Below are 15,426 nucleotides of genomic sequence, written 5' to 3' on the forward strand. Positions count from 1 at the left end.
TCTTTATCATTGGTAAAAATGTAATATCATAACTTCCAGAAGAAAGTCAAATAGATTGATTTGTTCCACCACACAGTGAGGGTGGCATGACCTCATGACTCTGTAGAGTGGAGATGAATCGTATTCATAGTTCTTAATTTGACCAGAGATGGCAGGCGAGCTCTCTCATTCCCCTCAACCAGCCTGGAATCCCAGCTAGAACACCCCGTTGATTCCATAGTTCCATCGATCCTGCAAACGCTCCAGTCCGTTCCAGTGGAGTTTATCCCACTCCACTCTTTACCCCCAACACCGTTAGATCAATGAATTCGCGTACCCATCTCCTCTCTCTCACTGGTCTCCCACAGTGAACCGCTGGACAGCTCCCGTTACGAGTATTCGGAGGCTGCATGTTCTTTCCCAAGTCTTGGGGATTTCTACCGCGTTACGCTTGGTGCCTTTGCGCAGAAAAAGATGGTGAACTAACGGTTTTAGTTGTTGCTTCTTAACTTGGAAACTTATCACCGCCGTACCTGCTTTTTGTTGCTATTGTATTGGGAGATTTTCTTTGGAGCAACCGGTTCCATACGCACGGCGTTAACGAACGGATTCGTGCGTTGTGTGGTTTTTAGAGAAGGATTTTTGTGATAGTGGGATAGTGTCGCTCAGCGGTGAAGCGCAATCATGGAGGGATCATTTGGATGTATTTGGGCGAAAAGACTTTCGGTATTTGTCTGGTTATGCTATCTCGCCGGCGATTCAACATCATATAGTAAGTCTCTGATTAAAACATATTTCAATGTCGAAACATGTCAACTATGCGGGTGTGCATGCGCACAAAAAAAGAGAAGCTGTGTTGTGTGTTGCATACAAATGTATTTCGTATACACATCGGCTGTAGGCTATTGCTGGAGGTAGGCTTCCATTGGACGTGTATTGGTCTTGGTACTGTTGAGGAGAAGCCAACAGCTTTACGCTTGACTTTTACTCGGTTTTATAAAAAATGTTGCTACCTTTTCAGGCTGTTTAAAATTTTCCTGCATATCTTAGTCTACCTGTTTCACGTAGCCTAATTACTTCTCGTTGTATTATTTTACAACCCTGTTGATTTGCTGATTGGCTATAATGAAATAACTCTGAATTGGCAATTTGCACCTGATCGAATCTATTCTCTCTCTCGTTCTCTCTCTCTCTCCTTTTCTCTCTCTCTTTCTCTCTTTCTCTTTCTCTCTCTCTCTCTCTCTCTCACTCTCACTCTCTCTCCTTTTCTCTCTCTCTCGCTCTCTGTGTGTGTAGGTAGAATAATATATCTGAACCTCTATATTTAAACTTCACAATAAAATGTGTTATAGTAACTATATAACATTTTAAATTTATGTTCATTGAGGGAATACCGTGTATTTGTGTCAATAGGTCACCTGCTTGAGCCCTAGTAGACTGACTATGTAAATCTACCCACATGTAATCAAGCTGATCTAGGCTGGTCTACTGCCTATATAGCCTCTTGTACTCAACTAGTGGCATAGCCTTTATCCTACCCGCCCACCCAGACACAAAACACATCCATAGTCCTCGTCATGTACACTAGTACAGCGTTATTACCAGGTCAAGGACTAGAAGGTGGATTCCTCCTAGTGTAGTACTGAGCATTAGTGATTTTTTAAGGTCGGTTGTGTTTCGGTTAGACATTAAATGCACTGTGCATTATGTGGGTTGAATGCTGTGACATCGTAGAATTAAACAAGTAATAATACAAGTCCCCATGATGGTGTTGACTCCTCCCATTACTGCTCATCACTTACTTAACCATCTGTTATTCACATGACTTTTAACTTTAATAATATATTTCCAGTTGTTGTGTATTATTACATTTGTTTTGTTTGATGAATTTATTATTTCATCACAAAGTCATCATCTCCTCTCAAAAAGATCTATTCAAAGTAAAAGCATCATTTATTGATTGATCTGAATAATAACTATCAATCACTTAGATCATGATTCCCCAAACTCGGCCCTGCCCCCCCCCCCCCCAGCACCACACAGCTGATTCAAATAATTAAAGCTTGCTGATGAGTTGGTTATTTGAATCAGCTGAGAATCTCTGGGGGGTGGGGTTCCCCAGGACTGGAAGCCCCTGATTTAGAGCATGTATTTTTAAGTAGAGATACCTTGCAAAGAAACTGCTATCCATCCCCTCTTGGTCCTGCATTCTTCTGTCTCTTTTATGTAGCAGGCGTAAAAGAAACACGGACCGGACAGGTAGGTACACAATGGATTATGGTCATTGTTGTTGATTGACACATTTCTTCTGCAGTAAACTATGTAGAATAGTTGCCTGTTGGAAACTACAACTCCCTGCTACATTGAACAGTTCTGGCTTGATCTGATTAATCTATAGAGAAACTACAACTCCCTGCTACATTGAACAGTTCTGGCTTGATCTGATTAATCTATAGAGAAACTACAACTCCCTGCTACATTGCAGTTCTGGCTTGATCTGATTCATCTATAGAGAAACTACAACTCCCTGCTACATTGAACAGTTCTGGCTTGATCTGATTCATCTATAGAGAAACTACAACTCCCTGCTACATTGCAGTTCTGGCTTGATCTGATTAATCTATAGAGAAACTACAACTCCCTGCTACATTGCACAGTTCTGGCTTGATCTGATTAATCTATAGAGAAACGGAACAATGTGTGCAGTTAGATCAAAGGGATTTGTTTTTTTTACAAAATATAATTCAAATAATTTAACTGATTTTGGTCAATTAGTTGTTTAAAAAAATAAAAATAACCAAATTGTTGGTTGATCGCTCAGCACTATCTTCTAGACCAGTACTGTAGAGACTGGTAATCTGGGGACTGGTGGGTTCCTCCCAGACTAGTACTGTAGAGACTGGTAATCTGGGACTGGTGGGTACCTCCTAGACTAGTACTGTAGAGACTGGTAATCTGGGGACTGGTGGGTTGCTCCCAGACTAGTACTGTAGAGACTGGTAATCTGGGGACTAGTGGGTACCTCCTAGACTAGTACTGTAGACACTGGTAATCTGGGGACTGGTGGGTTCCTCTAGACTAGTACTGTAGAGACTGGTAATCTGGGGACTGGTGGGTACCTCCTTATCAAGTACTGTAGAAACTGGTAATCTGGGACTGGTGGGTACCTCCTAGACTAGTACTGTAGAGACTGGTGGGTTCCTCCCAGACTAGTACTGTAGAGACTGGTAATCTGGGACTGGTGGGTACCTCCTAGACTAGTACTGTAGAGACTGGTAATCTGGGGACTGGTGGGTTCCTCCCAGACTAGTACTGTAGAGAGTGGTAATCTGGGGACTGGTGCGTCCCTCTAGACTAGTACTGTAGAGACTGGTAATCTGGGGACTGGTGGGTACCTCCTAGACTAGTACTGTAGAGACTTGTAATCTGGGGACTGGTGGGTACATCATAGACTAGTACTGTAGAGACTGGTAATCTGGGGACTGGTGGGTTCCTCCCAGACTAGTACTGTAGAGACTGGTAATCTGGGGACTGGTGGGTCCCCTATACTGTAGAGACTGGTAATCTGGGGACTGGTGGGTACCCCCAGACTAGTACTGTAGAGACTGGTAATCTGGGGACTGGTGGGTACCTCCCAGACTAGTACTGTAGAGACTGGTAATCTGGGGACTGGTGGGTACCTCCCAGACTAGTACTGTAGAGACTGGTAATCTGGGGACTAAATCAAATCAAATCAAATCAAATGTATTTATATAGCCCTTCGTACATCAGCTGATATCTCAAAGTGCTGTACAGAAACCCAGCCTAAAACCCCAAACAGCAAGCAATGCAGGTGTAGAAGCACGGTGGCTAGGAAAAACTCCCTAGAAAGGCCAAAACCTAGGAAGAAACCTAGAGAGGAACCAGGCTATGTGGGGTGGCCAGTCCTCTTCTGGCTGTGCCGGGTGGAGATTATAACAGAACATGGCCAAGATGTTCAAATGTTCATAAATGACCAGCATGGTCGTATAATAATAAGGCAGAACAGTTGAAACTGGAGCAGCAGCACGGTCAGATGGACTGGGGACAGCAAGGAGTCATCATGTCAGGTAGTCCTGGGGCATGGTCCTAGGGCTCAGGTCCTCAGAGAGAGAGAAAAAAAGAGAGAATTAGAGAGAGCATATGTGGGGTGGCCAGTCCTCTTCTGGCTGTGCCGGGTGGAGATTATAACAGAACATGGCCAAGATGTTCAAATGTTCATAAATGATCAGCATGTTCGAATAATAAGAAGGCAGAACAGTTGAAACTGGTGCAGCAGCACGGCCAGGTGGACTGGGGACAGCAAGGAGTCATCATGTCAGGTAATCCTGGGGCATGGTCCTAGGGCTCAGGTCCTCCAAGAGAGAGAGGGAGAGAATTAGAGAACGCACACTTAGATTCACACAGGACACCGAATAGGACAGGAGAAGTACTCCAGATATAACAAACTGACCCTAGCCCCCCGACACATAAACTACTGCAGCATAAATACTGGAGGCTGAGACAGGAGGGGTCAGGAGACTGTGGCCCCATCCGAGGACTAGTGGGTACCTCCTAGACTAGTACTGTAGAAACTGGTAATCTGGGGACGGGTGGGTTCCTCTAGACTAGTACTGTAGAGACTGGTAATCTGGGGACTGGTGGGTACCTCCTAGACTAGTACTGTAGAGACTGGTGGGTTCCTCCCAGACTAGTACTGTAGAGACTGGTAATCTGGGGACTGGTGGGTACCTCCCAGACTTCTACTGTAGAAACTGGTAATCTGGGGACTGGTGGGTTCCTCTAGACTAGTACTGTAGAGACTGGTAATCTGGGGACTGGTGGGTAGTACTGTAGAGACTGGTAATCTGGGGACTGGTGTGTACCTCCTAGACTAGTACTGTAGAGACTGGTAATCTGGGGACTGGTGGGTTCCTCTAGACTAGTACGGTAGAGACTGGTAATCTGGGGACTGGTGGGTTCCTCCCAGACTAGTACTGTAGAGACTGATCATCTGGGGACTGGTGGGTCCCTCTAGACTAGTACTGTAGAGACTGGTAATCTGGGGACTGGTGGGTGCCTCCCAGACTAGTACTGTAGAGACTGGTAATCTGGGGACTGGTGGGTACCTCCTAGACTAGTACTGTAGAGACTGGTAATCTGGGGACTGGTGGGTTCCTCCCAGACTAGTACTGTAGAGACTGGTAATCTGGGGACTGGTGGGTCCCTCTAGACTAGTACTGTACTGGTAATCTGGGAACTGGTGGGTTCGTCCCAGACTAGTACTGTGAGACTGGTAATCTGGGGACTGGTGGGTACCTCCTAGACTAGTACTGTAGAGACTGGTAATCTGGGGACTGGTGGGTTCCTCCCAAACTAGTACTGTAGAGACTGGTAATCTGGGGACTGGTGGGTCCCTCTAGACTAGTACTGTAGGGACTGGTAATCTGGGGACTGGTGGGTGCCTCCCAGACTAGTACTGTAGAGACTGGTGGGTTCCTCCCAGACTAGTACTGTAGAGACTGGTAATCTGGGGACTGGTGGGTCCTCTAGACTTGTACTGTAGAAACTGGTAATCTGGGGACTGGTGGGTTCCTCTAGACTAGTACTGTAGAGACTGGTAATCTGGGGACTGGTGGGTACCTCCTTATCTAGTACTGTAGAGACTGGTAATCTGGGGACTGGTGTGTACCTCCTTATCTAGTACTGTAGAGACTGGTAATCTGGGGACTGGTGGGTACCTCCTAGACTAGTACTGTAGAGACTGGTAATCTGGGGACTGGTGGGTTCCTCCCAGACTAGTACTGTAGAGACTGGTAATCTGGGGACTGGTGGGTCCCTCTAGACTAGTACTGTAGAGACTGGTAATCTGGGGACTGGTGGGTGCCTCCCAGACTAGTACTGTAGAGACTGGTGGGTTCCTCCCAGACTAGTACTGTAGAGACTGGTAATCTGGGGACTGGTGGGTCCCTCTAGACTAGTACTGTAGAGACTGGTAATCTGGGGACTGGTGGGTTCGTCCCAGACTAGTACTGTAGAGACTGGTAATCTGGGGACTGGTGGGTGCCTCCCAGACTAGTACTGTAGAGACTGGTAATCTGGGGACTGGTGGGTACCTCCTAGACTAGTACTGTAGAGACTGGTAATCTGGGACTGGTGGGTTCCTCATAGACAATTGACACACAGTGAGAGAGGGTGTTTCAAATAGGGTGTGTTAGAGAGGGCCGTCTCCTCATAAGTATTGCAATAATATCTTGTTTGTATTTTTGGTTACCCTTTATATTTGAAGTCAATGTCAAATAATTCAAACAAACCAAAGTGTTATGTGCTGGTAAAGCAGATGACATCAGTGTAGAGCAGTGTTTAAATCCCTCTCTCTGAATGCAGATGACATCAGTTTAAATCCCTCTCTCTGAATGCAAAGGACATCAGTTTAAATCCCTCTCTCTGAATGCAAAGGACATCAGTTTAAATCCCTCTCTCTGAATGCAAAGGACATCAGTTTAAATCCCTCTCTCTGAATGCAAAGGACATCAGTTTAAATCCCTCTCTCTGAATGCAAAGGACATCAGTTTAAATCCCTCTCTCTGAATGCAAAGGACATCAGTTTAAATCCCTCTCTCTGAATGCAAAGGACATCAGTTTAAATCCCTCTCTCTGAATGCAGATGACATCAGTGTAGAGCAATGTTTAAATCCCTCTCTCCGAATGCAAAGGACATCAGTTTAAATCCCTCTCTCTGAATGCAAAGGACATCAGTTTAAATTTGTCTCTCTGAATGCAAAGGACATCAGTTTAAATCCCTCTCTCTGAATACAGATGACATCAGTGTAGAGCAATGTTTAATCCCTCTCTCTGAATGCAAAGGACATCAGTTTAAATTTGTCTCTCTGAATGCAGCTGACATCAGTTTATATCCCTCTCTCTGAATGCAGATGACATCAGTTTAAATCCCTCTCTCTGAATGCAAAGGACATCAGTTTAAATTTGTCTCTCTGAATGCAGCTGACATCAGTTTAAATCCCTCTCTCTGAATGCAGATGACATCAGTTTAAATCCCTCTCTCTGAATGCAAAGGACATCAGTTTAAATGTGTCTCTCTGAATGCAGCTGACATCAGTTTAAATCCCTCTCTCTGAATGCAGATGACATCAGTTTAAATCCCTCTCTCTGAATGCAAAGGACATCAGTTTAAATTTGTCTCTCTGAATGCAGCTGACATCAGTTTAAATCCCTCTCTCTGAATGCAGATGACATCAGTGTAGAGCAATGTTTAAATCCCTCTCTCTGAATGCCACTCTTAATCAAGTGTCATGAGTAGTCAGGTCATGAACTCACAGTAAAGCTCAGGGCTTTGACAATGACCAAATGACAGTGTCTCCCTTTGCCCATCTCAGTATTCCTCATGCTCTGGTGTTTGTAGTACACTATGCGGTTTACTACAATATCTTTACCATTTAGAAGTCTGAAAAATATGGCTGCTGACGGGTCAAGGACAGGATTGGGATGGACCAATTAGGAGTCCCTTTATTGAGCATAACAACAGAGTCACGCTTTGTATTTAGTATTTATTAGGATCCCCATTAGTTCCTGTGAACGCAGCTGCTGCTCTTTCTGGGGGTTTATTATGGATCCACAATATTACAATACTACAATATTATGATATTACAATACCACAATATCACAATATTACAATACCACAATATTACAATACCACAATATTACAATACTACAATATTACGATATTACAATACCACAATATCACAATATTACAATACCACAATATTACAATACCACAATACCACAATATTACAATACCACAATATTACAATACTACAATATTACGATATTACAATACCACAATATTACAATACTACAATATTATGATATTACAATACCACAATATCACAATATTACAATACCACAATACCACAATATTACAATACCACAATACCACAATACTACAATATTACGATACCACAATACCACAACGTTACAATACCACAACACCACAATATTACAATATTACAATACCACAATACCACAATATTACCATACCACAATACCACAATACCACAATCCCACAATATTACAATACCACAATACCACAATATTACAATACCACAATACCACAATACTACAATATTACGATACCACAATACCACAACGTTACAATACCACAACACCACAATATTACAATATTACAATACCACAATACCACAATATTACCATACCACAATACCACAATACCACAATCCCACAATATTACAATACCACAATACCACAACACCACAATATTACAATACCACAACATTACAATACCACAATATTACAATAACACAACATCACAACATTACAATACCACAATATTACAATACCACAATATCACAATACCACAATATTACAATATTACAATACCACAATACACCAATTGATTGTGTGTGCAGGAGAGTGATATATCCTCATTAGTTGTGTAATCTAGAGAGTGAAGATATCTTCGTTAGTTGTGTAATCTAGAGAGTGAAGATCTCTTCATTAGTTGTGTAATCTAGAGAGTGAAGATCTCTTCATTAGTTGTGTAATCTAGAGAGTGAAGATCTCTTCATTAGTTGTGTAATCTAGAGAGTGAAGATATCTTCATTAGTTGTGTAATCTAGAGAGTGAAGATATCTTCGTTAGTTGTGTAATCTAGAGAGTGAAGATCTCTTCATTAGTTGTGTAATCTAGAGAGTGAAGATCTCTTCATTAGTTGTGTAATCTAGAGAGTGAAGATCTCTTCATTAGTTGTGTAATCTAGAGAGATATATATCCTCATTAGTTGTGTAATCTAGAGAGATATATATCCTCATTAGTTGTGTGTAATCTAGTCTCATCTGAGGTAGCAGGCAGCAGAAACACAGTCTTATTCCTCCCAGATCTGCTAAATTCCTGACATCCATGTCATATTGGCTGGTTTAATCTTCTCCGCAAGCTGCTGCAGCTTAATGATTGGGCCAGCCTCTCTGTAGACACACAAGCTGAGTTCCAAATGGAACCCTCTTCCCTCTATCAGGGCTCCTGCCTGAAACTTTTTCAGTTGGTGGCACTAGTACATGATTTTTGTCGCAAAAAAAAAAGAAGTGGCCTCGTGTCACGCGTTAGGAAAAGACTTTAATGAGCTTTATGAAGTCATTCACAGTGCTTTAGATTACTGGAGATGACAGGCTTATCAATAAATACGTTGTTTCATCTTTTGACATGTCCAAGCAGGAATTCATGATTCAAGATATTGTCTTTGATGTGCAACCTAATCCTAAATCACGAATTGTGGGTTGACAAGGTATTGTTTAAAAAAAATATTATACTGTTAAAACAGGGCTCCAGAATTATCTGAATTTTGTTGTTTGTTGTTCATGAATTTGTGTACATCTTTTATGTTTGCATAATATCATACCCTAATTTATTTGGGGGGATAATTCACCACAAGAGGAGTGAAAACTTAGCTAGATCGCTAACATGAAATGTAATACACACTGTCAGTAGTCCTGTATTCATCCAATGTCCTAACACAACTGTTGTAGCCTGCTATCCTATGCACTGGCGATGGCTGATGCGCATTTTTTGCATGCTCCGTATCTCAAAACCATGTCAAATAATGTGGCGGCAGGATAGTCTAGTGGTTAGAGTGTAGAGGCGGCAGGGTAGCCTAGTGGTTAGAGTGTAGGGGCGGCAGGGTAGCCTAGTGGTTAGAGTGTAGAGGAGGCAGGTAACCTAGTGGTTAGAGTGTAGAGGTGGCAGGTAGCCTAGTGGTTAGAGTGTAGAGGCGGCAGGGTAGCCTAGTGGTTAGAGTGTAGGGGCGGCAGGGTAGCCTAGTGGTTAGAGTGTAGAGGCGGCAGGTAGCCTAGTGGTTAGAGTGTAGGGGCGGCAGGGTAGCCTAGTGGTTAGAGCGTAGAGGCGGCAGGTAGCCTAGTGGTTAGAGTGTAGGGGCGGCAGGGTAGCCGAGTGGTTAGAGTGTAGAGGCGGCAGGTAGCCTAGTGGTTAGAGTGTAGAGGCGGCAGGTAGCCTAGTGGTTAGAGTGTAGGGGCGGCAGGGTAGCCGAGTGGTTAGAGTGTAGAGGCGGCAGGTAGCCTAGTGGTTAGAGTGTAGAGGTGGCAGGTAGCCTAGTGGTTAGAGTGTAGGGGCGGCAGGGTAGCCGAGTGGTTAGAGTGTAGAGGCGGCAGGTAGCCTAGTGGTTAGAGTGTAGGGGTGGCAGGGTAGCCGAGTGGTTAGAGTGTAGGGGCCGCAGGTAGCCTAGTGGTTAGAGTATAGGGGCGGCAGGTAGCCTAGTGGTTAGAGTGTAGGGGCGGTAGGGTAGCCTAGTGGTTAGAGTATAGGGGTGGCAGGGTAGCCTAGTGGTTAGAGTGTAGAGGCGGCAGGGTAGCCGAGTGGTTAGAGTGTAGAGGCGGCAGGTAGCCTAGTGGTTAGAGTGTAGGGGCCGCAGGTAGCCTAGTGGTTAGAGTGTAGGGGCGGCAGGTAGCCGAGTGGTTAGAGTGTAGGGGCGGTAGGGTAGCCTAGTGGTTAGAGTGTAGGGGTGGCAGGGTAGCCTAGTGGTTAGAGTGTAGAGGCGGCAGGTAGCCTAGTGGTTAGAGTGTAGGGCCAGCAGGTATACTAGTGGTTAGATTGTAGGGCCGGCAGGTAGCCTAGTGGTTAGAGTGTAGAGGTGGCAGGTAACCTAGTGGTTAGAGTGTAGAGGCGGCAGCGTAGCCTAGTGGTTAGAGTGTAGAGGCGGCAGGTAGCCTAGTGGTTAGAGTGTAGAGGCGGCAGGTAGCCTAGTGGTTAGAGTGTAGGGGTGGCAGGGTAGCCTAGTGGTTAGAGTGTAGAGGTGGCAGGGTAGCCTAGTGGTTAGAGTGTAGGGTTGGCAGGGTAGCCTAGTGGTTAGAGTGTAGAGGTGGCAGGGTAGCCTAGTGGTTAGAGTGTAGGGGCGGCAGGGTAGCCTAGTGGTTAGAGTGTAGGGGCGGCAGGGTAGCCTAGTGGTTAGAGTGTAGGGGCGGCAGGGTAGGCTTGTGGTTAGAGTGTAGGGGCGGCAGGGTAGCCTAGTGGTTAGAGTGTAGGGGCGGCAGGTAAACTAGTGGTTAGAGTGTAGGGGCGGCAGGTAACCTAGTGGTTAGAGTGTGGAGGCGGCAGGGTAGCCTAGTGGTTAGAGTGTAGGGGCGGCAGGTAACCTAGTGGTTAGAGTGTAGAGGTGGCAGGTAACCTAGTGGATAGAGTGTAGAGGTGGCAGGTAGCCTAGTGGTTAGAGCATTGGACTAGTAACCGGAAGGTTGCAAGTTCAAATCCCCGAGCTGACAAGGTACAAATCTGTCATTCTGCCCGAGGCAGTTAACCCACAAATCCATCATTGAAAATAAGAATTTGTTCTTAACTGACTTGCCTAGTTAAATAAAGGTAAAATATTGGTTGTAATATATTAAAAAAACAAATATTTCCCCAGAGCACACATCAAGGTGGAGCTGCAGAGAGAGTGGTTCACTCATCACAGCAAAACAGGGTTAGTCAGACACTTACAGAAATCATGAGGATAATAATAATACACTAATGTTTGACTAAATCATGGTTTTACCTGCCCACTTGAGTGAGGTGACCATTTAATGAATATTCAGCTCGTACTGATTCGACCAATTGTTTTTCCTCACAGCCAAGTCAAAGGGTCACAAAATGGTCGCAGTCTGGAGCCTTTTGATAAGGGCCTAATGCGCTCTCTCTCTCTCTCTCTCTCTCTCTCTCTCTCTCTCTCTCTCTCTCTCTCTCTCTCTCTCTCTCTCTCTCTCTCTCTCTCTCTCTCTCTCTCTATATATATATATATATATATATATATATATATATATATATATATATATATTTCTCTATATATATATATATATATATTTATATATATATATATTTTCTCTCTATTGCTCTCTCTCTCTCTCTTCTTTCTCTCTCTCTCTCTTTCTCTCTCTTGCTCTCTCTCTCTCTCTCTCGCTCTCTTTCTTTCTTTCTATCTCTCTCTATTGCTCTCTCTCTCTATCTCTATTGCCCTCTCTCTCTATATATATATATGTATATAGAGAGAGAGAGCAATAGAGAGAGAGAGAAAGAGAAAGAGAGAGAGAAAGAGTATATATGTGTGTCAGTTTCAGGTGAGATGTTTAGATTGGCACCAATTTAATTTGTGTTCAGACACAATTTCATGTTTTCGATCTGAAATACTTCCGGCTTGAATAAAAAAGAACCATACCAGACTTGGAGTAGAGCAGATTTACATCGTAAGATATATACATATATAAAAAACATATGATGCCTGTAACCAGTGAGATCAATAACAGAGCCATGATAATGTAGGTTCACTCTCCCTAATTGCATAGTGGGTCTGGCTAGTAGACATCTCTATCTTTATTTAGCTGAGATTGACTAGGAAAGGAAAGGTGTCTGGTCTGGTCTCACTTAGAGATTGACTAGGAAAGGAAAGGTGTCTGGTCTGGTCTCACTTAGAGATTGACTAGGAAAGGAAAGGTGTCTGGTCTGGTCTCACTTAGAGATTGACTAGGAAAGGAAAGGTGTCTGGTCTCACTTAGAGCTTGACTAGGAAAGGAAAGGTGTCTGGTCTCACTTAGAGATTGACTAGGAAAGGAAAGGTGTCTGGTCTCACTTAGAGCTTGACTAGGAAAGGAAAGGTGTCTGGTCTCACTTAGAGATTGACTAGGAAAGGGAAGATGTCTGGTCTGGTCTCACTTAGTGTAATGCAATGGAAAGCAATTATATGTTGCTCTTGTTTACAGGTAGCCTGCAGGACGCAAGTGCAGGTAGCTAGTTAGATCCTGTTCTATACTTCTTATGCTACATACTGTATGTCAAACTTACATACAGCATAGGACATACAACATGTCATGTACAGTTGAAGTCGGAAGTACACCTTAGCCAAATACATTGAAACTCCGTTTTTCACTATTCCTGACATTTAATCTGAGAATAAATTCCCTGTTTTATGTCAGTTAGGATCACCACTTTATTTTAAGAATGTGAAATGTCAGAATAATAGTAGAGAGAATGATTTATTTCAGCTTATATTTCTTTCATCACATTCCCAGTGGGTTTACATACACTCAATTGGTATTTGGTAGCATTGCCTTTAAATTGTTTAACTTGGGTCAAACATTTGGTTATCCTTCCACAAGCTTCCCACAATAAGTTGGGTGAATTTTGGCCCATTCCTCCAGACAGAGCTGGTGTAACTGAGTCAGGTTTGTAGGCCTCTTTGCTCGCACACATTTTTTCAGTTCTGCCCAGAAATTTGGAAGACCCATTTGCGACCAAGCTTTAACTTCCTGACTGATGTTTTGAGATGTTGGTTCAATAAATCCACATAATTTTCCTCTCTCATGATGCCATCTATTTTGTGAAGTGCACCAGTCCCTCCTGCAAGCAAAGCAACCCCACAACATGATGCTGCCACCCCCGTGCTTCATGGTTGGGATGGTGTTCTTCGGCTTGCAAGCCACCCCCTTTTCCTCCATACATAACGATGGTCATTATGGCCAAACAGTTCTATATTTGTTTCATCAGACCAGAGGACATTTCTCCTAAAAGTACGATATTTGTCCCCATGTGCAGTTGCAAACCGTAGTCTGGCTTTTTTATGGCGGTTTTGAAGCAGTGGCTTCTTCCTTGCTGAGCGGCCTTTCAGGTTTTGTCGATGTAGGAATCGTTCTACTGTGGATACAGATACTTTTGTACCCGTTTCCTCCAGCATCTTCACAAGGTCCTTTGCTGTTGTTCTGGGATTGATTTGCACTTTTCGCACCTAAGTAGGTTAATCTCTAGGAGACAGAACGCATCTCCTTCCTGAGCGGTGTGACGGCTGCGTAGTCCCATGGTGTTTATACTTGCATGTTTGTATAGATGAACGTGGTACCTTCAGGCATTTGTAAAATACTCCCCAGGATGAACCAGATTTGTGGGGGTCTACAATTTTTTTCTCTGAGGTCTTGGCTGATTTCTTTTGATCTTCCCATGATGTCAAGCAAAGAGGCACTGAGTTTGAAGGTAGGCCTTGAAATACATCCAATTGTCTCACATTATGTCAATAAGCCTATCAGAAGCTTCTAAAGTCTTGACATCATTTTCTGGAATTTTCCAAGCTGTTTAAAGGCACAGTCAACTTAGTGTATGTTAACTTCTGACCCACTGGAATTGTGATACAGTAAATTATAAGTGAAATAATCTGTCTGTAAACAATTGTTGGAAAAATGACTTGTGTCATGCATAATGTAGATGTCCTAACCGACTTGCCAAAACTATAGTTTGTTAACATGAAATTTGTGGAGTGGTTGAAAAAACAAGTTTTAATGACTCCAACCTAAGTGAATGTGAACTTCCGACTTCAACTGTCTACATAACATAAACATTGAATTAAATGAGGCTTTATTTTGTATATGTGTTCTGCTTTAAAGTGTTCTCAGGGCCTTGGAGCATTTCACAATGGAGGGAGAAGGAGGAGGAGGAGCATGGTAAAGGATGGATGGAGGAAAGGGAGGAGGGATGGAAGGAGGGAGGAAAGGGAGGAGGGAGGGATGGAAGGAGGGATGAAAGGGAGGAGGGAGGTAGGAGGGATGAAAGGGAGGAGGGAGGAAGGAGGGAGGGATGGAAGGAGGGATGAAATGGAGGAGGGAGGAAGGAGGGAGGGATGGAAGGAAGGAGGAAAGGGAGGAGGGGAGGAAGGAGGGATGAAAGGGAGGAGGGAGGAAGGAGGGAGGGATGGAAGGAGGGAGGGATGAAAGGGATGAAAGGGAGGGAGGGATGGAAGGAGGGAGGAAAGGGAGGAGGGAGGAAGGAGGGAGGAAAGGGAGGAGGGAGGGATGGAAGGAGGGATGAAAGGGAGGAGGGAGGGATGGAAGGAGGGATGGAAGGAGGGAGGAAAGGGAGGAGGGAGGAGTGAGGGAGGTAGGAAAGGGAGGAGGGAGGGATGGAGAAGATGGATGGTAGAGGATGGAGGATGGTGGAGGGAGGGAGGGAGGGAGGGAGAGAGGAGGGAGGGAGAGAGAGAGAGGATGGAGGGAGGGAGGGAGGAGGATGGTGGAAGGAGGAGGATGGATGAAGTGCAGTGCAGGGAGCCTTGGGCATGGTGCATCACTAATCTTTATAAGTGGCTGTACATTTCACACCACTGTACAGAAGTGTGTGTGTGTGGGGGGGGGGTTATTTCACGGCCAATGGCTGTTCTTTGCTCAGTGGTTTCAGGAGGCTCCAACGACCTGCTATGAATATTTATAGCTTTAGCTTCAGTAAACACTCTCATCTGGGCTCAGATTAGGCCTGGGACAATTACTGTATAACCGTGTAACTCACGGTTACGGATGAAGAATGTCATGAAAATAGAATTACTGTCATAACCGTTTCAGACGGCAAGGCAGGGGCTTTGAGTCCGTTTCTGCTGTAACAGGGACTGCAGTAACA

The 15,426-nt window shown here is 44.2% G+C and overlaps 1 protein-coding gene across 1 annotated transcript in view; it reads left to right on the plus strand.

Moving 5' to 3' along the window:
* Nucleotides 1–219: 219 nt before the first annotated feature.
* The window catches only part of dcc (DCC netrin 1 receptor), a 634,145-nt gene continuing 618,938 nt past the window's right edge, over nt 220–15,426 (plus strand). Inside the window, exon 1 of the mRNA XM_042326405.1 lies at nt 220–751. Coding sequence (XP_042182339.1) covers nt 664–751 — 88 coding nt within the window. The 5' untranslated portion in view covers nt 220–663. The remainder of the gene's footprint in view (nt 752–15,426) is intronic.

This window comes from Oncorhynchus tshawytscha, linkage group LG09 (assembly GCF_018296145.1).
Source record: "Oncorhynchus tshawytscha isolate Ot180627B linkage group LG09, Otsh_v2.0, whole genome shotgun sequence".
NCBI lineage: Eukaryota > Metazoa > Chordata > Actinopteri > Salmoniformes > Salmonidae > Oncorhynchus > Oncorhynchus tshawytscha.